This window comes from Saccharomycodes ludwigii, chromosome III (genome assembly GCF_020623625.1).
Source record: "Saccharomycodes ludwigii strain NBRC 1722 chromosome III, whole genome shotgun sequence".
In the NCBI taxonomy this organism is placed as follows: Eukaryota; Fungi; Ascomycota; class Saccharomycetes; order Saccharomycodales; family Saccharomycodaceae; genus Saccharomycodes; species Saccharomycodes ludwigii.
The window spans coordinates 678,024-703,680 of NC_060202.1; the positions used below are offsets into that span (position 1 = coordinate 678,024).

Below are 25,657 nucleotides of genomic sequence, written 5' to 3' on the forward strand. Positions count from 1 at the left end.
CTATTCTCCCTTTCTTTCTCTGAAGCAATTTTTACCGTCGAATAAGAATGCTAATATAATAATAGCAATGTCATCAGGAGTAGATTCCTCGGTCTGCGCAGCTCTTTTTGCCAAATCTGGTATATATAAAAATGTTAAAGGGATATACATGCAAAATTGGGGTCAAGACTCTGAACCTGAACTACTAATAAACGATCATAATAGACCATGTTATGAAAAAGATTGGAAGGATGTGATGAAAGTGGCCGATTTTTTGCAAATACCGGTGGAAAAAGTTAATTTCTCCAATGATTATTGGCTTGATGTTTTTGAACCAATGATAGAAAACTACGAATTAGGATTAACACCAAACCCAGATATTGGATGTAATAGATACATTAAGTTTGGTAAATTAATTGATTATTTGGATAATAAGTACAAAGATGAACCATACTATTTGGTAACTGGCCATTATGCAAGAGTGTTAGAAAGCAGCAGTAACGGTAATAAGTATGATTTATATCGAGGATATTACAGGAAAAAAGATCAAAGTTATTATTTATCACAAATTAATGGGTCTATTTTATCTAAATTAATATTGCCTATAGGACACCTAACTAAACCAGAGGTTAGGGAATGGGCTAATCTAATGAATTTGCCAACTGCAAACAAGCCAGACTCTCAAGGTATCTGTTTTGTAAATAATTCTCAATCGAAGGGAAATTTTTCCAAATTTTTAGAATCCTATATATCAGATTCGAAATCCAAAAAATCTAACGGTGGTAATATAATAACAATAGATCCTGAAACTGGTGCAAAGAAAGTATGGGGACAGCATAATGGGTTGTGGTCATATACTATTGGACAAAAAATAAATCATATATCATTGCCACAAGGTGATCCAAAATATAAAGGACAATGGTTTGTTGGTAAGAAACTGAAAAACACAAATGAAATTGTTATAGTTAAAGGTAGGAATAATCCTTCGTTGTTTCATAATATCGTTAAAGTTAAAGATTTCGAATTTATTCACAAACATAGCAATTTTGCCGACTTTTTATCAACTTATTCTATTGACAATTTAAATATACAATATAGGTCATTACAAACGCCAAATATTAAAATTGAAAATCTTAAATTGTTAGAGTCGGTTGATTCTAATAATAAACAAGATACAGTTATCGAAGTAACATTGAAAGATAAGCAAAGGGCTATGGTACCTGGTCAATACTGTTGTATATACGAAAACGATAAAGTTATTGGTAGCGGCATCATTACAGAATGATGTTGTAGTTGTTGTGGCATGAAAATAAATGAAAATAAATGACAGTATATGTACATATATTATTGTTATTAATAGCAGTAGTAATAATAGTTTTATCAAAGCAATTATAAATAATTAATCATTTATGGAACTAATTTGACTTTTAACAAAAAAAAAAAAAAACTTAATGTGATACGACGAGTTGAAGTTTCTACTGACGTTGTTTATTTTGCAAATTTTTGTATTTATCGCGGTTTTTACAGATATGCGAACGTGGGCGGGAAATGATGGAATTAATACACATTTGCATTTTTTTGTCTTTTTTTTTTTTTTAATTTTTTTTAAATTTTTTAAATTTTTTATAAAAATGCAAGCTATAAAATGAAAGGGTGCGGTAACAAAAACACTAAAAATTAAAAATTACTATGCATATGATATAATTACCACTTAGCAATATAAATATCACATATCAAAAACAGTAGCTAATAACATTATAATGATTACACTTGCACCAAACTAAAATATAAATTTTCTAAGTACTAATCGTAATAACAGTAATAATAACAGTAATAATAACAGTAATAATAACAGTAATAATAATAATAATAATAATAATAATAATAATAATAATAATAATAATAACACTATTGTATAAATATGAACCTACCATGTTACCGAAAATATCCAATATCAAAAAGATTAGAAACGACAACTGTTAACCAAGCACTTGAAATACCGGGTTTATTTTCAACCTTTACAGCTCCAACTTTGAAAAAACTAAGAATTTGTTCAATATCTTCATCATCAGCCTCTATATTGGCAGGCATAATAGCAATTTATTTCTATACAAATATAGATAAAAGGAAAATAGTTTTCAGGCATCAATTTATTTTTTTTGTGTTGATTTTCGACATAATAAAGGCCATAGCACTCTGCATTTATCCAATAGTCATCCTTATACAAAATGATCTATATCATACAACAAGCTTTTTCGATATAGTTGGATGGTTTACCGCCTTTGCTATTGAGGGAGCAGATCTTGCTATATTGGCATTTGCCATACATTTTGCCATTTTAATTTTTAACCCACATTTAAAATGGGTAAATTTTAAAACCAAAAATTTGGAAGGTGGGCTATACAGAGTTAGATATTTTGTTTATTTAGCCTCTTTTGTTATACCCGCCACTTTGGCAAGTTTGGCATTTATCGATTATAACAAACCTAATCAACGGGTTATCAGCGCTAATCAGGATATCATCTTAGACAACAATAATTATAATTTTAGGCTAACTAATAGCAGTAGAACTGGCGGGTACAAACCATTTAGCACTAGGTGTTATTTGCCGCCATGGCCATATTGGTATAGATTAGTTTTAAGCTGGGGTCCCAGATATTTTATCATGGTGTCGATCTTAGGAATATATTTAGGAATTTATGTAAAAGTTTTAAGAGAAAGTCAGAAGATCAATCGTCTATTCATTAAAATCTACAAAAACAAAGAAGAAGAAAAAGAAGAAGAAGTAGAAAAAAATATACCGCACACATTCTCTGCAGTTATGAATAATAATTCTTTAACTTTGATTAAAAAATTATATTTTTTATTGTATTTATTTCTAGATAGACTTGGATTGGTTTTTTTATTAGATAAGTTGAAAACCTCCGTGCTGTTCTCCTCAAAAGCAGAATATTACCCACAGTTTGAAGATCAGGGGCTTATAAATAATAATGCTAGTCCAATAACTTCGCCGATAGATGATAACAATGATCATGCATATGTGACAGATCCAAAAAGGAAAACGCATTCTAACAACAATAACAATGATGGCAACAATTTTAGCGAGAATAGTGGTAACAATCATAGTAATAATGTTGTTATTAATACTACTAGTACTAATATTCAAAACTTAAAATCAGATTTTAATGAGGAAATATATATCAAATGTAAGAAAAAGACGGAACTAATTAAAAAACAAATCAGTATGATATTTATCTATCCATTATCATATTTTTTACTTTGGATTTTCCCACTTATTCTTGATGCTACCCAATATCACATAGAAGAGGAAAGGGGCCCCATTATTTGGTTGAATTATATAACAACATTCGCCTATCCATTTAATGCAGTGTTGGATACTTTGGTTTTCTTATTTAGAGAAAAACCATGGTTAAACACGTGGAATATTATTGAACGTGAAAAATTGAGGCAAAAGTATTTTATTAATGGAGAAATTGGTGATTTAGAAGCCGCGAAATTATGTAGAAATACAAAGTTGGGTGAACGAGGCTGGTATTATAGAGGCTCACTAAGAAATAAAACGTGTTGGAAGCATCAAAGTAGTCTTATTAAGAGAGGGTGTTGGTATATTTATAGATTTGTTAGGGGAACGATATCTATTAATTATGATTATTTCGATAATTGCAATGATGAAAAATATTGGTTTAATTATTACCACGGGTGTGATGAGGCATCTTCTTCATTGACAAGTTTGTTATCATTTTCAACCATTATGCCAGCCCCTGTTGACAACAGTAACAATAATAATAACAACAATAATAATAATAATAATAATAATAATGACAATAATATAGAAAAATACACATATAATAATAGAGAAACCTTTACTGGTGATGTTGATGTTAGTTGGTATTGGAAACTATACCATTTATTACCGTTAAAACATGGGGTTGATTTAGATGAATTGAATAGAGAAATGATTTTAGAGAATAAAAAAAAGGACTATAGTATTCCTGGGATGGATAATTTTTTATCACTGGCTAATAACTATCGTTTTGATTGTGAGTGTACTGATAATTCTGGTGAAAAAGAGAAATTACCTCTGAAGAATAATAATAAAAAGGAAGATAGTGATGATGATGACAATGGTGACAATAATACACGTGCTGATGGCAATAACAATCCAAAAAGCGTATCAAAAATAGATAAAGAAGACCATTTCCACAATGAGGAGAAAGATGGTGTTTATAATAATAACAACAACCATGGCACTAATTTTTCCAATACATCTATGGATTTGTTAGATTTTTTAAATAACTCATAAATTTTGTAAAATTTCCTGTTATTCCGTTGGAAATAGAAGAAGGTGACTATGATATAACCCCGTACTAATATATATACATATATATATATATATTCTCTGTTTTCCTCTTTGTGTTGGGACAATTTGTTTCCGTGGATATTACTTGGCGGAGGAAACGTGTTAGTATCTTGAGATGAATTTTTATTATTAATGGCTCTTTCGCCCATGAAGCTGAACTGATGTTTTTATTGTTATTACTTTTATATGTATCTTATGTTGTGTCATATATATAACTAACAGGTATAAGTTATATATAAAGTTTGAATTTATTGATAGAATAACATCCTTTCTGTACAATTTTGGAGACTAGTCGTTTATACACTCTTAAGTTCCTCAAGTGATCAAATTCATTGATTCGTTTTTATCGCATTGTTAAAGTCATATTGAGCGATGATAATATTGGAATATATTATCATGTGTTGTTAAGAGTATTTATTTAATTGTGACATTTGAATACGATTTATAGATATAATACATTTTTTACGAAGAGCGTATATTCCAAGACTTTGAGTATAAAATAATGTTCAGATTTAAAAGCAATTCCATAGTTAAAATGCTCATTTTTGAAGTAAAAAAAAATTTTTTTTGATAACTTTTTTTTTTTTTTTTTTTTTTTTTTTTTTTTTTTTTTTTTCTCCAATCAACTCGTCAACATAATGAAAAACAAAAGCTAATCAAACATAGTAAAAAATTAAAAAAAGGAAAAACAACATGAACACTCAAGTTCAACAAGTCCTGAATATATTGCAAAATGATAATGCATCTTATAAACAGGCTATAACCATAACTAATCAATTGGTGGTCAAATTTCCCTCAGTAACTTTATACAAGGTGTTAAATCAATATAGTAAATATAAACAATCCCCAAATAAATATTTGGCACCATCCTCCAAAAATATTGATGCTTTAAGACAACTAATTGATAAGACTGTTCCTAATGATTCTTTATCGTTGGAATGGTTGTACAAATTATTAACTGAACTATGGAATTTTGACGAAAGTTTAAAAATCTACGATAATGCGATGTTTAAATATAGAAATTACCAAACCAGTTATGATTGGTTTTTAAAATCTTTGAAAGTAGGGGATCTATTAAACTGTTATAAATCGACCAAACTAATGTTTAATTTTGTGGGAAACCGTGATAATGATACGAGCGAATTCCGTAGGTTATGTTTTTGGAATGCTGTTTTTGCGATCATGCATTATAAAAACGTCTCAAAATTCGGTGATAGCACCGCTAAATTGGAGAAACTTAAAGTGGATCTTTTACAAAACGAGGTTTTAATCCGTTTGGAATCTAAAAAGCCATTTGTTAATGATCAAGAGCGTATTGTTTATTGCCAACTTTGTGAAATTTTAGGGCAAGAAGTTACCATTGTTGATGAATTGTATCCATTATTAGTGAAACAAAACGGCAACCTAGACTTGTATTTAAAAAATATAATTATTAACTGCAATACGGATTTAAGCAAAGCCTGGGAAATCTGTACCAAATTATTAGAAAATTTAAATGATTACTTAATTTTGCAAAAGCTTATAGATGTAGGTTATAAAATGGGCAAACAAAAGCAAGACGTTTTGGATCATTTAAACAGTTATGAAAGTTTTAACAAGAGCCGTAACTTTATGTTAATTAAATTTGAGTTAGATAGATTATACTCAGTTGGTGAGGGAAGTATTGTGACTGCTGAGCATCTAGAAGAGTATGTTTTGTCATATTATAACAAGCCATGTTTTTGTATTGATTTACAAAATATATACCGTGATGCTTCCCCAGCTATTAGCTCAGAAGTTTTAATTGGCAAAATTACAAAGATAGTTGGTGATAAGGGCATTTCTTCTGATATTTATCAATATAACTTATACGAGTTGGATAGCAAAACTTATAACCAAAAATTGTTGAGTAATTATCCAGAATATGTAGTTGCTAAAGTTAGACGTAAAATTATGGAAGCGTCTTCTGACATTTCTTTGGATACACGTATAGTTTTAGAGTGTTGTTATATGTTGGAACAGCAAATTAAAGTTACGCCAAACGAATATGAATTGCATTTGTGGTTGTGTGCGTTGTACTCCCAAATGGGATTTTCCAATGTGGCACAAGATCATTATTATCGCTGTTTAAAAATTAAAAACATTCAAGTTGATATTTTGGATCATATATTGCACAGTAGATATTCCACTATAACCGCGGTAAAGACAAATGTTAGTACTGGCATGGATAATGTTTACACGAGTATGGAAAGATTACCTAGATTTATCGAAGTTGGTTTGGAAAGGGAGAGCTACAGCAAAATTAATGGTATGTATGAATTATATGCTAGGTTGCAGTTAAGTTTCACCCGGTTGTACAAATTAGTTGACCAGTTGATTATTTCAAGAACTTTTAATGATCCTAAATTAAGAAAGGAATTAAGTGGCAAATTATTGGCCTTGTTAGAATTTAATTATCATTACAAGTGTACCGTGGGAGAAAACCATAGATTAAGATTATCCGATAATAGAGATCTAAAAATTTTTGGATGTGATAACGTTACTAAAATCTGGTTGAGTTCTAATTCGTACATGAATATTAATGAGACTTGGCTATTTTCCATGATTGTTAAAGAACTAATGATTCAAGATTTTGCAGAAAATTCCAACAGCAATTTGAAATATATTGAATACTTTGTTAAGAATTGCGATGTTGATACCGCATTCACCAAAGTGGAGGATTGGTCGTTTAACATAATCAAAAAATTATATAAAGGTGAGTGTGCTGATAACGTATTGGGTCTATTGGAAGAGTATGAGGGGTTTTTCGTGGACAAATATGGCAATAACTACGGTTGGTTGATTCCACATACTTATGGTGTGGTTATGAATTTGTTTAAAACTTTGGATGGTATCAAAAGAGTTGGTAGTTTAGTGGCTGCTAACAATTTTAGTCTTAGAAAGTATATTAAGGAACAATTGAATAAATTAAGGACTAAATATTGTCCAACTATTTTCCAGGATCATTATAAATCCAATATTGAAAAAATTTTGTCAGGTGCTGATGGTGCCATTGTAGGATTTGATGATGAGTTTAAATCGATGATATTAGATAATATAAATAAAATGTACAAGAACCATAAAAATTTGTAAATAATATCTGGAAAGAGGGGAAAAGAGGAGGAATTTATCAATAAAGTGACAAACATAGTGATATATATATATATATATATTTAGAAGTTTTACAAATTAGTGATTAGAAAAGATTTTATTTTTATTTTTATTTTTATTTTTGTTTTTATTTTTATTTTTATTTTTATTTTTATTTTTATTTTTAGTTAATACTATTTCTGACACCGGTGTGGTTAAAAGTAGAGCTGAAAGGGATTAAAAGTACACAAGTTGAGGCAGTTCTAGAAGGAAGAGTAATAGTTATGTTGTTTGAGGTTTAGCAAATAGCACGTGTTAGTTATCCCGCGTGAGAAAGAACATTAAGAGCTTTTCTTGACGCGATGAAAAAAGAACGATAATTTGGTAAAAGGGGCTTTGTTTTTGTATTATGACCAGAATTATCAAAACATTGTAATAATAATAATAATCTGGTGTTTTCTTAACGGGATCTCGGAGAAAATGGAAAATAGCAATACAAAAAAAAAAAAAAACACGAAAAAAACACGAAAAAAAAAGTCTTAATTTTTTTACCTTGTTTTATATTTTATCAAGATTTCACCTAAAGTCAACTCATTAAAATGCTCGAAAAAGTAAAACATAAATTAAAAAAAAAAAAAAAAAAAAAAAAGGATCATATGTTTATATCATCAATTAAATTATTTATATCTGTTGTTTAGCTTATTTGCAAAATATTTTTTTTTCCCTCCTTCTTTCTTCCTTTTTTCCAATTCATTCTCTTTTTTTATTTTAATTTATATAAATCGCAAAAGCATACCACAAATTAAAAATCCCACTATTTCATAAATTTATTGCTCAAGTTACACATACCAACAATGTCAGTAATCGGGTTTCGCAACATAAAAGCATTGATATTTCGAATAATAATAATATGGTGTTTATTCTATACACTATATTACACAATACACATAATAATGAGATTTGAAGAAGGTGGTACTCCCAGTCAATCATCACAATTCGAAGAATATAAAAATTCGCTACTAAATTGGTATAAAGATACAACAAGCAATGATGCTGTTGTTTATGAAGAACTGGCAGGCAATGCTGGATCTACCACCATATATGCCAATAAACTATCTGACAAAACACATGCTTTTTTTGAAAACGTCATCGACTTAGTCGTACAATATGGGCCACACGGCTCGACCTTTCGTAAATACAACTCTGAATGTAATTTTAAAAAAGATATAGGCTACAGACCAGAACATTACCACGATTGGGACCAACTAAGCTTCTACAATCTATCTAATTGTTTAAAAATGTCGGGTAAAGATAAGGAAATGTTAAAAGACGCACACTTAGAATATACAAATGCACTAACTAAACTAAGATTACCGGAAACTACATATAATGGCGGCAATGGAATTGTTATTGTTGGTGGTGGTAAATTCTCTGTGTTGGCTTTGAATTTAATTATTAATTTGAGAAAAACTGGAACGAAAATATTGCCTGTAGAGGTACTAATACCGCCAAAAAGTTCATCAGCATCCTCCCATGAAAACCAAGACAAAGATTTTTGCGAAAGTTTATTGTTACACCATAAGGAATTCAATGCCAAATGTATTTATTTTGATAAAATTTTTTCTCGTGATTTAATAGAGAAGAATAAAATTGAATTTAAGGGCTACCAATATAAAAGTATAGCTATTTTGGCATCGAGCTTTTCTAATTTGTTGCTATTAGATGCAGATAATACACCAATAAAATCGTTAGACCATGTCTTTGACAGTAAAATCTTTCAGGACACGGGGTTAATCATGTGGCCCGATTTCTGGAGAAGAACCACCTCTCCAGATTATTATTACATAGCCGATATCGAAATAAATATAAATAAAAGAGTAAGAAACTGTTTAGACAATCTAACCCCCGTGGAAGTATATAGCGATAGCACTGCTGAGAATAAAAATGTTCCATATCATGACTTCCTAAACACCATACCTGATCCATCAACCGAGTCGGGCCAATTGATGATCAATAAATTGGTCCATCTACCTACAATATTGTTGTCCTTTTATTATAACGTATATGGCCCATCATGGTATTATCCACTTTTTTCACAAGGGCGCTCAGGCGAAGGTGACAAGGAAACATTTATAGCAGCTGCCCATTTTTATAATTTACCATATTATCAGGTCAAGACCATGATTGACACTGATGGATATCATAAACACGATGGCAGTGGGTATAGAAGTGTTGCGTTGTATCAACATGATTTTATTCAGGATTATGAATTGTATAAATTGGCCAAAAAAGATATAGAAAAAAAATATGGTAAAAGGGGTAACGGTGCGGTCAAATTTGATCCAAACTATTCTTTTGAAAACTTCTACAACAAATATTTCCATAACGAGAAAGTGCAAGGTGGAGATTCCGGTACTAATACGGACAAGAAGGATATAGATGTCATGTTTATCCACTGCAATTTACCTAAATTTGATCCCTATGAATTATATAGCAATAAAGAATTTCAAGACTTGCAAAAAGATCAAGATGATAATACTTTCAACAAAAATAGTCAACTACAATTCCGTATTTTTGAAAAATTGGATAAATTAAATAATTTTGACATAGAACTGGAAATATTTGATAATTACAATAAATACTTATGTGATCCACAGCATCTGATACAATTTGATTATTTGACCAAAAAGTTAAAGTATGGTGATCAGGAAGATGGTGATATTACCACTAGTTCCACTAGAAATGGTGATCTGGAGTGGTTAAAAATGTGTAAATACATCAAAAATAGATTATTGTTTTTGAAAAACACACCTATATAATAAATAGCATATATTACCCCTTAGTATAAGTTAGCATATTATAATAATACCAACACTAGGGGGAAAAAACGAAGAGAGCAAGGTGTGGGCCAGTAACCGAAAACTTTGGCAAAAATTATGTCATGTTATTTCCATATTGTTCTTGCTTTTTATATCAACACAGAGTTTTTTATGAACAGTAAAACTTAAAAATTCATTTCTGGATCAGTAAAGCTAATGAAACCACAACCTATAGTTCCAGAAATTCCCGGAGGTAAAAGTTCCATTGTTCTTATAAGGGACGCGGGAAGAGGAGATGTGAAAAAAAAAAGACACAAAAAAAAGGTTTTTAAAAAAATTTTTTTTTTTTTTTTTAAATCCATAACTAATAATAAAATTTATATATACTCATATATATAACACGCATATATACAAAAAGAGAAAAAAAAGGAAAATTTAAACTATAAAAAAAAATAAACATTCCAATCATTCTTGATCAATGCCCTCCAAATCTTCAATCATTTTGGGTAAATCCCTCATGTTCTTACCACCGTAGACTATTTGGTAAACAGCTTCAAACAATGGGAATTCATCTATTTTACCATCATGCTCTAACCATTCATGAACTTCTTTACAAGTAATAATACCTTGAGCTGATTGACCGTTTAATAACTCCTTTTCAGACTCTTCAGCACTCTTACCAGTCTTAGCCATATAAGAAGCCACCCTGACGTTTCTTCCACCAGCACAGGTTGTGATCAAATCGGCAACACCAGCAGACTCTCCGTAGTAAGTTTCAACCTCACTATCTGGGAAATATAATTTACCAAACTTGATAATTTCACCCAACCCAACTCTTTGAATGGCAGAGGAAGCATTATCACCCCAGCCTAAACCTTTGACAAATCCGCAGCCAAGAGCAACTACATTCTTTAAAGCACCAGCAACAGAAACACCAGCTACATCCTCGACAACATTAACATGGAAGTAAGGTCTATGGAATAAAGCCTTTAGTACTGCGTGGTCTACATCTTTACCTTCACCTTGGAAATCAGATGGAATACGATAAGCAACGGTGGTTTCAGACCATTTTTCTTTTGCAACCTCAGGAGCTAGATTAGCACCGGATAAGGCACCACATGCAATATGTAAATTATCGGTAACATAAGAGCTCATTAAACAAACCCCCTTGACTTTATCAATATGGAACCCTTTCAAACATGAAATAGCTCTTGCTCTGGGTTTTATGTGACCCTTCATTTGAGTAATTAATCTTGGTAAAAACTGATGAGGAATATTAAAAATTATAATGTCGGCATCATGAACGGTATCTATTAGATCTGGGTCAGCTACCAAGTTGTCAGGTAAAGTTATATTTGGTAAGTATTTAACGTTTTGGTGCTTGGTATTTATAATATGAGTTAGATTTTCTCCGTTAATCTTTTCTTCAAATACCCACATCTTGACTTGTTCATGGAACAATTGAGGTCTTAGTGTAGTATTTTCAGAGACAACTTTAGCTATAGTAGTACCCCAATTACCAGAACCAATGACACAGACTCTGAATGGTGGAACGGTATCTGAAGCAGCGGTAGTAGAAGATGAGACTATTTGAGAAACTTGATTTAATCTATCGGCCATTTTTCCCTTAGTATTGTAGTATTTGCTATTTAATATGTTTGTTTTTGTGAATTGATGATAAAATTGTCTTCCAGTATTATAATACTTTAACAATGATAGTGATGATAATAAACTTGATTTGTTTTTTGGGATTTTTAGTGTTTGATAAAGGAACATAACGGATAGATTAAAGGGATAGAACCAGAAAGATTAAGAAGAAAAAACTATGAATCAAAATTTTAAGGTTTTACAACAAGCTCCCCTTGCTCCTTATATACAACAATTTTGAATAAAAAAATAAAAAGAAAATAAAAAATAAAAAATAAAAAAAAGAGGGAGATAAAAAAGTTGAGTGTAAAACTAATAATGTTAAAAAAATTGAAGATTACGAGTTTACTGATAATGAAAAGAAGGAGCGGTAAGATTAACAGAAAAAAAAATAGTCATAAAATTAAGGACAAATGTAAGAAGTGAGTTTGTGTTTTATTTTTTTTTGTATTCTCCAAAATGAAAAGATCATTCATAGTGCAATTTACAACAACAACAACAACAACAACAACAAAAGAACAAATACTAAGTGTGAACTTCCATTTCAAGTGGCAAAGTCCTATAATTTTTTATTGGGTCTACGATATTATTGTCCTTTTTATTACTACAAATTTTAAATTTAGAGTGTTTTTTCTTTTTTTTCTTTTTCTTTTTCTTTTTCTTTCTCGCATTTTAATTTTATTTTTAATTTTAATATGTAACAGCTAATAATAATAAGAAGTTTTGTCTTATTTTTCTTCAGAAAATGTCGCAATAGAATGTGTTCATTGTTTACTGCTACTACTACTACTATTTTCTTTCCATTTGTCCTGTATTTCCCCTCAAAAACTAGCTGCTGCCTTGCTCCTCGTGCGCGTGTCCTATACACGAATATATAATAACGTAATTACTACTGGCAGTTCTATTGGCAGTGTAATTAAATTGGTCACTAAATACTCAAAAAAGTAAAAAAAAAAACATTTTTTTAATTTTCCGATTTTTTCCTTTCGAGAAAGAAAAAAAAAGAAAAAAAAAGAAAAACAAAAGAAAAGAGTAATAATATTTTTAGGAAGGTCAAAAATATATTCTGAAAAAAAAAAAGAAAAAAAAGGAAAAAAAAAAAAAAACGGACAAAGGGATTAATGGATCAAGATGCGATAACAGCACTTTTACTATTTCTTGGTGGACTACATCATATACCTAAGCCATGTTTCCATACAAGTTTCAACTTTTTTATTATTATTTAGAAATAAATCAGAAAAGAAGTTGTCGTATTTACGTCTTATAAAAATAGTTACTTATTATTACCGCCCGTATTTTTTTTTTCTCTCTCATCGCCTTTAATTATTTTTTCTGCTTTTTTTTTCTGCTTTTTTTTCTGCTTTTTTTTTTTGATGACATTGAGATATTTTTTGTAGCAGTTGATAAAAAACTAACCGTTATAAAAAAAAAAAAAGAAAGAAAAAAAAAAAAAAAAAACAAAATGCTATTGGTCATCGACGGTTATTAATTTTCTTTTTTCTTTTTTCTTTTTTTCTTTTTTTCTTTTTTTTGTCATTGTATATACACAAGAAGTCATTATTGCTAATCAAAGGCATAACAATCGAACGACACAAGAAGGAAAAAAAAAGAAGTCTTGAAAGACAAGAAGCTTATATGCTGCGATGAGTTTATCTTCTTCTCTTCTTATTATTTAGGTATATTACTTTTTTTAGTCATACGTTTATATTCTGGCCCCACTATTTACGTTCTTTTTTTATGTATCCATCACGAATTTAGCATTATCAGTAAAGTAACATTTATGTACATAATAATGATATTAATGTTGAGTATTGTATATATGTATATATATATATAATTTTTACTATTTCACTCCTCACTTCGAAAGTTACAGGTATAAAAAGCGGATACGGCAAAACAAAACAAAACAAGCTAATTACTGTCAATGGATTGGTCTAAATAACTCAATTGATTGTTCTGGCATCAAAACAAACGAAAGAAAAGGGCATTTATTTCCTATTTTTTTTTTCTTTTTAATATCATGTACAATAGTATAAAAATATTAAAAATATAATTTTTTTTTTATTTAGCTAACCCACATTTTAGGATCCGTTTTATGAAAATCATGAAATTCAACTTGCTTATATTGCGCACAAAAAAACCTACATCATAAAGTCATATTTGAACTGTTGTTTTATTCTTATTTTCCTTTTCTAGAATGCTTAAGGTTTTATATTTATTTTGTCTGGTTCTACTAATAAACTTTTAAAGTTTTTACAAAAAAGATACACTATCAGTTAGTCACTACTGTTGATAATTCTAAATTTGTTAACATAGCAAGATCACTAGAAACACAACCCCTAAAAAAATGAATTATAAGTATATTTTTAACATGTTATATCTACTTGCGGGTTTTGAGATTGTTGAGGCTAAGCGCTAAAAGTGGAGAGTTTATCCTTGTAAAAGGGGAGACTTTGATGAGGGGAAGGATGCTAAACTATATATATATATATATATATATATGTATATATTACGAAAAAAATTGTATGAGAGTTCAATTTTCAAAGAGTTGATTAGTTATAGTTTATTGCTAGTAACATTAACATGTCGATGACATTTGTTTGGGTTGTAAGATAGAAATTCCAATGAAATTAGAGCATTTTCCACGTAACACTATTAATTACTGTTAGGAATGGAATTAAAGCACAAACACGTGCAGAAGGAGAAAGGAGAAAGGGAAAAAAGAGAAAGAAAAAGAAAAAGAAAATATTTGCCGGATAATAAGGAATTTAGCAGATTACATTTAATATATATTATATAAGGCAACGCTGCTTGTTATCCCTTTCTTCTTCCTTACTCCTTTCTCATTATCTATGCTAGTTTCTAATATTTATTCAAACATGTAAAGCAGTTGACCTCTTCAGTTGACCCCTTTTTAAAAGAGCCAATATTTTTTTTTTTTTTGTTTTATGTTACCATGGCATTAAAAAAAATTGTAATTAAATAAATAAACAAATAAATAACAATTAATTAATTACTTTGTACGACAGATATAATAACAATTACAGTAAAATATCACTTGATTAAATTTTTTTTTTTCTTCTTTTCTTTTTTTTTCCCGCTAACTTCCCTATATTTCTTTCCTCCCTCCCCATTTTTTATTTGTTCATAGTTTGAGGTAGAGGTATTAAATAACAACAGTGAAATAACTTTCACGTTTTTTAAGCTATATAAGAAAGAAAGAAAAACCAACCGATTTTATCTAAGCTTATCTACCATCACTTTAGAAGGGGAAAAAAAAAAAGGGGACGAAAAAAAATTATATATATATTAGTAGAGTTGTACTAGATAGCATACAGTTAGAACTTATATAACTATATTATATGCCGCCGAAACATATCATAGAAAGTATCAGAAATCCTCGTCGTAGTGGTTTCAAAAATAAACAACATGATACGATCCACCAATTAAACAAAAGTGCTGCCCCTATTATTGCAACTACCACAAGTAATTATATCCACTACCGTAGATTGATTACAATTTTATTTACATGTTTGTTACCATTGTTTTCAAATGCATTACCATTGTCTCCATCTAGAGCTGCAAATACTGTCATCATCACAGATGGCGGAAGTGAGGTTCATCATGTGCCTACCGAAGAGCAATTCATCACCTATGTTGTAATCTCTATAACTCTAGTTTTATTGGGTGGTGTATTTGCAGGGTTGACTTTGGGTTTAATGGGCCAAGATGAAGTCTATTTGAGAGTTATTCAAAATAGTGGTACTTTAAAGGAACAAAAATTAGCTACAAAAGTATTGGACTTGATGGAGAAGGGGAAACATTGGGTATTGGTAACATTGCTATTGTCTAATGTTATAACTAATGAGTCCTTGCCTATTGTTCTTGATAGATGTTTGGGTGGTGGATGGCAAGCAGTTGTTGGTAGTACTGTTTCCATTGTTTTATTTGGTGAAATTATACCACAAAGTATTTGTGTCAGATATGGTTTGGAGGTTGGTGCATTTTTCACTCCTTTTGTGTTAGCATTAATGTACATCATGTATCCGATTGCCTATCCTATTGCTTTATTACTGGACAAGATTCTAGGTGAAAATCATGGCACAATGTACAAGAAGTCAGGTTTGAAAACGTTGGTCACTTTACACCAAACTATGGGTGTTGACAGATTAACGCATGACGAAGTTACCATTATTTCTGCCGTTTTGGATCTAAAAGAGAAAAAAGTTTCTGAGATTATGACCCCAATTGAAAACGTTTTTACGATGAGTGCCGATCGCGTGTTGGATGAAAAAACAGTTCAAGAAATATTGAATGCTGGGTTCAGCAGAATTCCTATATATTTGCCTAATGAACCCAGTAACTTTATTGGTATGTTGTTGGTTCGTGTCTTAATTTCTTATGACCCAGAGGATTGTTTACCTGTTTCATCCTTCCCCTTAGCCACTTTGCCTGAAACTTCTCCAACAACGTCTTGTTTAAATATTTTAAATTATTTCCAAGAAGGTAAATCTCACATGTGTATAGTTAGTGATACTCCTGGTATGAGCACTGGGGCTCTGGGTGTGTTAACTTTGGAAGATGTTATTGAAGAATTGATTGGTGAAGAGATTGTTGATGAATCTGATGTTTTTGTAGATATTCACCAGCGCATTATGAGAGAGCACCCTGGTCCATTCAGCAGACGTCACATGACTGCATATTTCCATTCCCTATATAACTCACATAAGAAACATGACAGCGTCTCCGGCAACGATAACGAACACTATTATTCTGACGGTGAGATGGATGATGGGACTGACTACGGTTCAGATGGATATGAAATACCAAGGGAAAATGTGCCGTTGTTAATGACACCCAAGGTATCAAATGCCGGTGAAACGAAAGATGCTTTGTCGGATAAAAAGAACAAGAATACTATTCAACCATCCAATTTAGCTAGTGATCCTTTGAAGGTGGCAAATCCATTTGTTACAATTAAGAAACAGCCGCGTGAATTATTGACCAACGGTAAAAATACATCAGTAAATAATAGCAATTCTAATCTACCTGAACCTTATAAGAGGAATATTAATGATTTAATATTAAGTTCCACTGTGGCTGCTAGTGCACACAACGCTCTGAAAACATACCTTAAAAATAATGTTGGTAATGGCGCAGAAAGTACCAATGGGCAGAAAAATGGTGGTCAGAACGAGGATAATAGAAATAATGGCAATAATAGCACTAATAATAATGATACTGTAAACTACTCGCCACGAGTTACCACTACTGTACAAATTCCTGTTGAGCGTAAAGTTGAAGACGCTGGTAGCGGTAATATGAGTACCACCTATAAAAGTAATATAATTTCTTCTTCTTATAAGCCCGCAGATAATGGGATTGTGGAAAGTGTTGTTCAAGTCAAGGGTGTTTCCAAAACCGTGATTAAACCTGCAGAAAATTGGGAAAATGTGCATAGTTCTGTGTCTAATGCCTCATCAAATTCTTCAAACTCCAAAACAATAATGAATGGTAATACTAGTATAAGATCCAACTCAAATAGTGACTATAACAATGGGAATAGTAATTTTATCGGTAAGACAAGAAATAAGAACAATGCTGATAATAATTAGAGGGTCTGGGCCCTTTTTCTCGTCCAAGTTAAGGGATCTATAGCTGATTAAATATGATTGTTTTTGTTTAATTTTTTTTTTTTTTGTTTCCCTTAGTTGTTCTTTATGTTTATTTGTTTGTTACAGTTTTACCTCTTTTTTTATTATTATTATTATTATTATTATTATTTTACTGTTATCTTATTCTATGTGAATAACTGTATAGTATTGATATTCTATATTTTGATTAGTCAATTTGTCTATTATTAGAATTTTTTTTTTTTTTCCTTTTTTTTGTCCTCCTGATAATTTCCTTTTAAATTGCGTCATTTTGATTTTTTTTTTTTAAAAGTGACGTGATCTATGATAAGAAAGCGACTTTTGTTTAAACCATTGTTTATCTTTATATAAGAAGAGAAAGTAAGTTTGTCCTATTATATTACATAAGAATCATAGAGACAAATAGCTTGGCAGAAAAAGAAAAATAAAAGGGACATAAAAAACATATAGTTTTAAAATTAACAAGTACTTCTTTATTCCCTCATACCAAAAAAAAAAAAAAAAAAAAAAAAAAAATACGCAATTTTTGATATTAATTGAAAAAGCATCAGGCTTTGGTACCGATTTTTGTTAAAGCACCAGCTTTAAAAGTTAGTCCCCAGTATGATGAAATCCAAATTTGTCTTTTTCGTGATTTTGAAATGTATTTTAAGTTAAAATTACCGTTAATGTTAAATATTATATCTATTGACTAAAGCTTTTTTTTTCCAGTCAGTGAAAACATAAACAGTTTAAAAACTTTTTTTTTTTTTTTTTTTTTTTTTTTTAAGGACAAAGGCTACTTTCTGAGGGACAGGGACAGGGACAGGGGGGGGTGTAAATAACATATTAAATATTGACCATCTTGTTGCCCTACTTTCACGTGCTTAAGGATATCTGCACAAGATATTATTAATTTGGAAACTACGTTCAAATTTCGAAATATATGGATAAATAAAAATACAAACAAAAACAATTATTTGTTTATTTTTGGTTTTAAAACATGAAGTTTTTAATTTGATCAAAGTTCAATGCATTAAAAGTAATAATTGACATATAAAAAGAAACAATAATTTTTTGTAATTAAATACCATTTGCAATAGAATCAAATACTTAGAACAAGCGTAGTACGAGCTTTAGAAAAAAAAAAAAAAAATTATTAGTTGACTTGTTTAAAAATTTCTTCCGAAATGAACGCATAATGTCCGAAAAAAAAAGGGAAATGGAAGAATTATGGTGAAAACATCTTATGATACAATCTACTACGTTGTATGGTTTATCTCCGACTATTTCCTAATTAACGTAATTAGTATTGTAATTATTAATTTTTTTTTTTGAAGGGGATGACTAATATGCCCAATAAACCCATTAGATAACAGCAACAATAATAACACCATTATTATTACTATTATTATTTATAAGAAGTGTTAAACAATTATTTCTATTTCAAATCAAAAGCCAATTATTAAAACACTGCTTACACCAAAGAAAAAAGAAAAAAAAAAAAAAAACAAAAAAAAAAAAAAAAACAAGGAATAATGGGCAATTCTACAAAACAACAAGAGCAGCATAAAATTCCCCTTGGAAACAAAATTTCCTTTTTAAATAAAAACATCCCAGTTATTAACAACAGCAATAATAACCATCAAAGTTTTCACATGGCACATAACTTTCACAATCCATTAAACTATATACACAATCTCCATATCAGTGACAATAATGATAGAGAACATTCAATAGATATTTCTCCACGGTCGTTATCAAATGCCGCTACCAATAGTCTAATTACCATGAATGATCAGCAAGCCCCAAATAAACCAGCTGAACCAAAAGAAAATGCAAAAACAGAGGGTGAGCCGATGGAAAATGATAGTAATAATATATTATCTAGTTTGCCTTCACCACAAGGAATGTCTGGCCGTAATCCATTAATAGAAAATGATGAATTGAAATATAAATTCAATTATAAAGGATATCATATGCACCCAATTGAATATTTACAAAAGAAATTAGAACATGAATCTTTATTACTGAAGCAAAAATCACTATCATCTATTAATTCTTCTTCTCCTTCTTTTTCCTCTTCCTCCTTTTCCCTTTTGCATAACAGCAACAACACCGATCATAATAATGAAAGTAATAATGATAACCGTAGTTTATTAAACTCGACTTCATTGAGTTCAAACGACAGAATTAGTAGCCCTTTGTCAAACAATAATAATAATAATAATAACAACAACAACAACAACAACACACTTTTTGGGCGCTTAACTCCTTCAAACAGTATTTCGAACGTTCTTAGTTCTAATACTACAAATAGCGAACAATCCCCCTTATCTGCGACAGTTTCACCAAATGGTGAAGAATATCTTAATCGTAATCATCACCAGCATCATCACCAGCATCATCACCATCACCAACACCAGCACCATCATCACAATGAGTTAAATAATGTAAATTATGGAAGTGGTGCAGGTAAATTGAAAAGGTTTTTCAAGAAAATACACGAAAATCATCAAAATATCATCAAAGGTTCACTATATAAAAGCAAATCAAGTCTATCATCAGCTTCTACAAATGATTCTTCAAGGAGTGATAGTACTAAAAATTACACGAAGGCAAAGACGACGCCCAAAAACGGAACATCTTCAGAATTAGTAGAAAAATATGGGATACCAGGCAGATTGTTGGGCGAAGGTGCCTCAGGATCAGTTAATATTATTGAATCCAAATCAAGGGTAGATGGGAATGGTAATAAAATTTTGTATGCAATGAAGAAATTCAGGCCAAAGACCACGCAAACAGAGTCAACAGCATCATATTGTAGGAAAGTTACCAGTGAGTTTTGCATTGGATTTATATTGCATCAGCAGAATATCATTGAAACATTTGACATTTTCCAAGAAGGACCAGAAACTTTTTACGTGGTTATGGAATATTGTCCCTATGATTTTTTCACTTTAGTAATGAGTGGATTGATGACCAAGTACGAAATAGCATGCTATTTTAAGCAAATATGCAATGGTGTTTATTATTTACACTCAATAGGGTTGGCTCATAGAGATTTAAAATTAGACAATTGCGTGGTTACTAATCAGGGGATTTTAAAATTAATTGATTTTGGCAGTGCCGTTATTTTCCAATATCCATATGAAAACGAAATCGTTAAAGCCCATGGTGTCATGGGCAGTGATCCGTATTTGGCACCAGAAGTATTACCTCAAAGGAAAAAGGGGGCTATTGGTGGTGGAAATATTGGCACTTCTTCCAGTTATAACAACAGTAAAACCATTGCTGGTTACGATCCAAGACTTGTTGATGTTTGGTCAATCGCCATAATATACTGTTGTATGTATTTGAAGAGATTTCCTTGGAAAGCACCCAACGAGGAGGAAATAACTGCCTTTAGATTATTTTGTGCGAAACCTGATTCTCCGGACGATAATAACAAGGGACCTAATAGGTTACTAAAATTGTTACCTAGAAATTCTAGAAAATTAATTGGTGAAATGCTAGTTATTGATGTTGATAAAAGGATCTTAATGGATGGAGTAATACGAGATAAATGGTTTAAACATATTGAATTTTGTAAAATTGATGAAAAAACCAAACTTTTAATTAGTATACCAGAAAACCATAAACATCATTTAATAACAGAGGATGAATTAAAGGAATTGAATAAAAGAAAAGCTGAAATGAAAAAAAGAGAGGAGCAGGAACAGAAGCAACAAAATTGACAGTAGAAACTACAAGATTTTAGAGAAAAATTGGTAGTATGTTTGAATTGTTGGAAAAAAAAAAAAAAAAGAAAAAAAAAAAATTACAGACATTTTTAAATATATACATATACATATATATTACTTTTCTCTTTTTTGACAAACTGGTGATACCAGGAGCAAATATAACTAGATAGAAAACACATAAATATCAAACAAAGACATTTTAATTGATAAAAGGAAGGATACCCAATAAAAACATTTCCTTTTCTTTTCTTACCAACCACGCTCAAACAACATACTAATACTTTCACCATTATGAATTCTTCTAATAGCTTCACCTAAAACTTTACTAACATCCAAAACTTCCATTCTATCTGAACCTAAAAATTTCAAACTTAGTTCTTGTGGAACGGTATTGGTGACAACAATTTTATCAATTCCACTCTGTTTAATACGACTTAATGCGTCTCCACTAAAAATACCGTGTGTCATAATCGCGATAACTTTGGTAGCACCTTGGTCTTTTAACAATTTGGCTGCTCTGGTTATAGTGTATGAAGTATCCACCAAATCATCAACCAAAACACATACTTTATCTCTGACATCGCCAACCAACATAGTAGTTGCAACATATTTATTATTAGAATTATTTACGTGAGTGGAAGACGGAACTGGATCAGCACTATTGCTCGATAATGATGCGCGGGGTGGTCCCTTGGTTAATTGACATCTCCTCTCTTTATGGATCATGGCGAATGATAATTCCAAAGCATCTGCTATCTTGGCAGCTCTTTTAGCACCACCAGCATCAGGGCTGACAATTACACAATCAAGATAATTTGGTATTTCATGTAAAATATAATTTTGAATCAATGGTTTACAATACAAATTATCAACTGGTATATCAAAAAAACCTTGAAATTGGGGATCATGCAAATCCATTGTAATCACATGATCAGCCCCGGCGGTAGTCAACAAGTCTGCGATCAAAGTCCCATTTTGGGAAACCCATAATTTATACCCTGCATTAGACAAATTGAAATGAGTTTCTGAACTGGTTGGATATTTACTATTATTTCCATTTTCATTAACGACTGGAATACGGGAACTATTATACTTTATTAAGGCGGGTCTAGTTTGGTTGAACTCGGCACTTGAGGTAGCAACAGAACTTGGTGCATGTGTGGTAATAATAGAAGCGGGAATAGGAGCATCTGGTTGGTTATCAAACTTATAATTTTCCACCGGTTTCGAGATTAATGGAGCACCTTTAGCGGTGTATGGAATATCAGGTTGTCTACTGTAACAAAAATATGGCATAACAGCAGTGACTCTGTTGGCACTGGCAGTTTTGCAAGCATTAATTAATATCAGTAATTGAATGAAGTTATCATTTACATGACCACAGCCTGATTGGATAACATATACGTCCTTCTCACGAACAGTTTCATCTATTTGAATGGACGTTTCACCATTTGAAAATTTCCCTAGTTTAACTTGGCTTGGCTTTATAGAAAGGTTTTCACATATTTTTTCAACAAGTTTCGGGTGTGAGCCACCTGCAAAGACGACGATATCACTCATAAGTTTGTAAGTTTTTTATTGCAGTATATAGGTAATTTTTTTTATCTTTTTTTTATCTTTATCTTTTCCCTCTTTGTATTATTATTTTAAAATTTAGTTGGTTACTTGAGCCGTGGAGGGGTAAATATTAATTTCGTGACCATTCCACTAATAATAAATTTTTTTTCTTTTGTTTTGGACAATAATTATCATTATGCAACACTATGTAAATCATTGTCGATATTAATTTCCTAATACCCTGCGTAATTTAAATACCATTATAAAAAAGAAACGTGTATTTTGAGTGTGTTTGTCCGTAATATGATCCGAAGATTTGTGTACATGGATAACGGACAACAAAGCTTAACGATACTAAAAATATAAATCTGCTTTTTTTTATTTTTTTTTTTTTATTTTTTTTTTTTTTATTTTTGTATGGCCCAGTTTGGTAAATAAAACCAACCAATCAAATGTCAGAATAAATGGCACATAGGGGGATAATTAACAGTAGCATTGGACTGTTACTAATAATAAAATGTAAATCATATAAAGAAAAAAAAAAAATAAATTAATGATCAAGTAAAGAACAGACGTAAATAAAAAAGTAACAACAAAATGGTTCTTCTTGGTGTTCAGTAAGATTAATTATTCAGTAATAAATTCTCTTGCATTTTCTTTTCCCTTGACGAAATATAAGATGCAGTTTGTCGATATTATTTCTTGTGTAAAATCTAAACGCCTGCTTCTAGCTCACTTTTGCGGGCGCAGTCTTTCAACTGGTTTGTTTTTGCTGCTTTTTCATCAAATTATTTTTAAACCACGATAAAAAAAAAAAAAAAAAAAAAAAAAAAAAATTTTTTTCTGCTTTATTTTTTTGTCTTTTTCAATTGGAAATCTTCATCTTTAGCATGAGTTGCTATTTACCTTAGTTTACGCATTGCAATGTGCTTCTCCTTGTATTTCATTTGTGCCAATCATTTTTTTTTGTTTATCTCGATTCTTACACTAGTTTAAATTGAATCATTTCAAATTATCGTTACACAACCAAATTAATAGTTCTAATACAAATATACAAATATATATATATATATATATACATACATATAAATATAAGTTAATATTCATATAAGATATATATAAGGAAAGGTGATAATAATAATAATAATAATAATAAAAAAAAATGGCTGGCGGTTATACAATTCTAGGTAAACATATTCCTTCTCATCAATTAGCTTTAACTACTTTTGGATTAGTTTCTCTATTGGTTATTCCAAACCCATTTAAATCAACTAAATTACCAGAACCATCCATTAATGCTTCCAATAAAGAAGAAGAAGCTTTTGTTAAGAGCTACATCAAGTCTAAAAACGAGGCTATCCAAAAGAAATAATACAGTATTAATTTGTCGTTACTACTAGTACTTTTATATTTATTTAGAACAACACTTATATATAAACACATAAACACACACACACACATACATATATATATATATATATATACGTATATATTGAATGGATGCTATAATTTTTCTACTTTTTGAAGTGATGGAGCATATTTTTTTTTTTTTTTTTCTCTTTCTCTTGTTTAATTTAAACTAATATTATACATATACTATTCTTTCTAAAAACACCAGTCCTCAATCTTTAAACACAGCTTCGTTACTTAGTGGATTGGTTTTCAAGACATTCTCTACTTTAGTTAGCTTTCTTTTTATGGCAGATTCGCTTCTATTTCTAGCCTCTTCAGCCAACTGTTTTTTTAGTTGAGCTCTTAGAACATTTGGCGAAACATACTGTTTGTTCTCATAAATCTTAGGACCACCAAAACTTCCCTCTAAAATCAAAATAATGGTCATAACAAAACGTGGACCGATTTCCACTAAAGATATGTCATCTTCTGCTGAAACGCCCTCTTCATATTTATCCTTATTGCTTGTTGCATACGAGATTTCGTAATTTCTAACCCAGATCTTACCATCAACAATACTAAAATTCATAACATGATCAATAAATGGTTTACTTTTCCTGTGTCCCGGTGGAACTCCAAAATTATGGATGAATAACTCTTTAACTAATTTATAATGATCCATTTCATCAAATTTGGAATCAAAACTTAGAATTGGTCTGCTACCTTTTAAACAGTTCCCTGTGAAATTTAATTCATCCAAATTGTGTAAGTTTTGTAAATAAAATTTAACAGTTGGTCCATTTGGTGGTTTGCTTAACCACAAATATAAATCCTGATGTTTTCTACTTTCAAAATATAAAATATTATTACAATTGTATAATTCTGCAATTTCATTCAAATTATTTAACTTTTTCTTGGAATCCAATTTGGGCTCCTTTCTCGAATGTGGTAATAAACTGTGTAAATCCTGCATTAAATGACGTTGTCTTTGTGTAATACCTCTGGAGGAAATCAATAAAGTACGTTGCCTATTCATGCTTTTTTTGCCATTAGCAAAGCCAATATCTTTCTTGGTCTTGCTGTTTTCTTTGGATTTAGCATTCTTGCTGCTATCACCGGTTGTTAGCGTTCTATAAATAGCTGACATATGTATATATTCCCTTTATTTTTTTGGTTTTTATTTTATTTTACTTAATAAAGCTCGATTGTAAAGTAGAGGAAGGCAATATTAAGATTTCTAAGGAGCTAAAAATTCCAAAACGGGTTTATAATTCAACAGTATATATATATATATGTGTGTGTGTGTATGCACATATATTTGATATTCAGATCATAGAAAAAATGGGAAAGAAATAGGAAAAGGAAATAGGAAAAGAAAAAAATAGAAATAGAAATAGA

At 30.4% G+C, this 25,657-nt stretch overlaps 10 protein-coding genes across 10 annotated transcripts; 7 read left to right on the plus strand and 3 right to left on the minus strand.

Moving 5' to 3' along the window:
- Positions 1 to 67: 67 nt before the first annotated feature.
- SLM3 (tRNA-5-taurinomethyluridine 2-sulfurtransferase) lies at positions 68 to 1,264 on the plus strand (the record flags this gene model as incomplete). The annotated part of the gene is made up of 1 exon (XM_046077268.1): positions 68 to 1,264. One exon carries the CDS (start codon positions 68 to 70, stop codon positions 1,262 to 1,264), a length of 1,197 nt encoding a protein of 398 aa, XP_045935010.1.
- A 636-nt stretch (positions 1,265 to 1,900) lies between these two features.
- Positions 1,901 to 4,303, plus strand: GPR1 (Gpr1p; the record flags this gene model as incomplete). Its single annotated transcript, XM_046077269.1, has 1 exon — positions 1,901 to 4,303. The coding sequence occupies one exon, from the start codon at positions 1,901 to 1,903 to the stop codon at positions 4,301 to 4,303; it is 2,403 nt and encodes an 800-aa protein (XP_045935011.1).
- A 750-nt stretch (positions 4,304 to 5,053) lies between these two features.
- Positions 5,054 to 7,471, plus strand: MDM20 (Mdm20p; the record flags this gene model as incomplete). Its single annotated transcript, XM_046077270.1, has 1 exon — positions 5,054 to 7,471. One exon carries the CDS (start codon positions 5,054 to 5,056, stop codon positions 7,469 to 7,471), a length of 2,418 nt encoding a protein of 805 aa, XP_045935012.1.
- A 950-nt stretch (positions 7,472 to 8,421) lies between these two features.
- SCDLUD_002555 (alpha-mannosyltransferase) lies at positions 8,422 to 10,287 on the plus strand (the record flags this gene model as incomplete). Its single annotated transcript, XM_046077271.1, has 1 exon — positions 8,422 to 10,287. The coding sequence occupies one exon, from the start codon at positions 8,422 to 8,424 to the stop codon at positions 10,285 to 10,287; it is 1,866 nt and encodes a 621-aa protein (XP_045935013.1).
- Positions 10,288 to 10,752: 465 nt separating this feature from the next.
- Positions 10,753 to 11,907, minus strand: SCDLUD_002556 (glycerol-3-phosphate dehydrogenase family protein; the record flags this gene model as incomplete). The annotated part of the gene is made up of 1 exon (XM_046077272.1): positions 10,753 to 11,907. One exon carries the CDS (start codon positions 11,905 to 11,907, stop codon positions 10,753 to 10,755), a length of 1,155 nt encoding a protein of 384 aa, XP_045935014.1.
- A 3,389-nt stretch (positions 11,908 to 15,296) lies between these two features.
- MAM3 (Mam3p) lies at positions 15,297 to 17,549 on the plus strand (the record flags this gene model as incomplete). Its single annotated transcript, XM_046077273.1, has 1 exon — positions 15,297 to 17,549. One exon carries the CDS (start codon positions 15,297 to 15,299, stop codon positions 17,547 to 17,549), a length of 2,253 nt encoding a protein of 750 aa, XP_045935015.1.
- A 1,556-nt stretch (positions 17,550 to 19,105) lies between these two features.
- RTK1 (putative serine/threonine protein kinase RTK1) lies at positions 19,106 to 21,304 on the plus strand (the record flags this gene model as incomplete). Its single annotated transcript, XM_046077274.1, has 1 exon — positions 19,106 to 21,304. The coding sequence occupies one exon, from the start codon at positions 19,106 to 19,108 to the stop codon at positions 21,302 to 21,304; it is 2,199 nt and encodes a 732-aa protein (XP_045935016.1).
- Positions 21,305 to 21,559: 255 nt separating this feature from the next.
- PRS5 (ribose phosphate diphosphokinase subunit PRS5) lies at positions 21,560 to 22,870 on the minus strand (the record flags this gene model as incomplete). The annotated part of the gene is made up of 1 exon (XM_046077275.1): positions 21,560 to 22,870. The coding sequence occupies one exon, from the start codon at positions 22,868 to 22,870 to the stop codon at positions 21,560 to 21,562; it is 1,311 nt and encodes a 436-aa protein (XP_045935017.1).
- Positions 22,871 to 24,029: 1,159 nt separating this feature from the next.
- ATP19 (F1F0 ATP synthase subunit k) lies at positions 24,030 to 24,239 on the plus strand (the record flags this gene model as incomplete). Its single annotated transcript, XM_046077276.1, has 1 exon — positions 24,030 to 24,239. The coding sequence occupies one exon, from the start codon at positions 24,030 to 24,032 to the stop codon at positions 24,237 to 24,239; it is 210 nt and encodes a 69-aa protein (XP_045935018.1).
- Positions 24,240 to 24,488: 249 nt separating this feature from the next.
- Positions 24,489 to 25,406, minus strand: BRX1 (ribosome biogenesis protein BRX1; the record flags this gene model as incomplete). Its single annotated transcript, XM_046077277.1, has 1 exon — positions 24,489 to 25,406. The coding sequence occupies one exon, from the start codon at positions 25,404 to 25,406 to the stop codon at positions 24,489 to 24,491; it is 918 nt and encodes a 305-aa protein (XP_045935019.1).
- Positions 25,407 to 25,657: the final 251 nt, after the last annotated feature.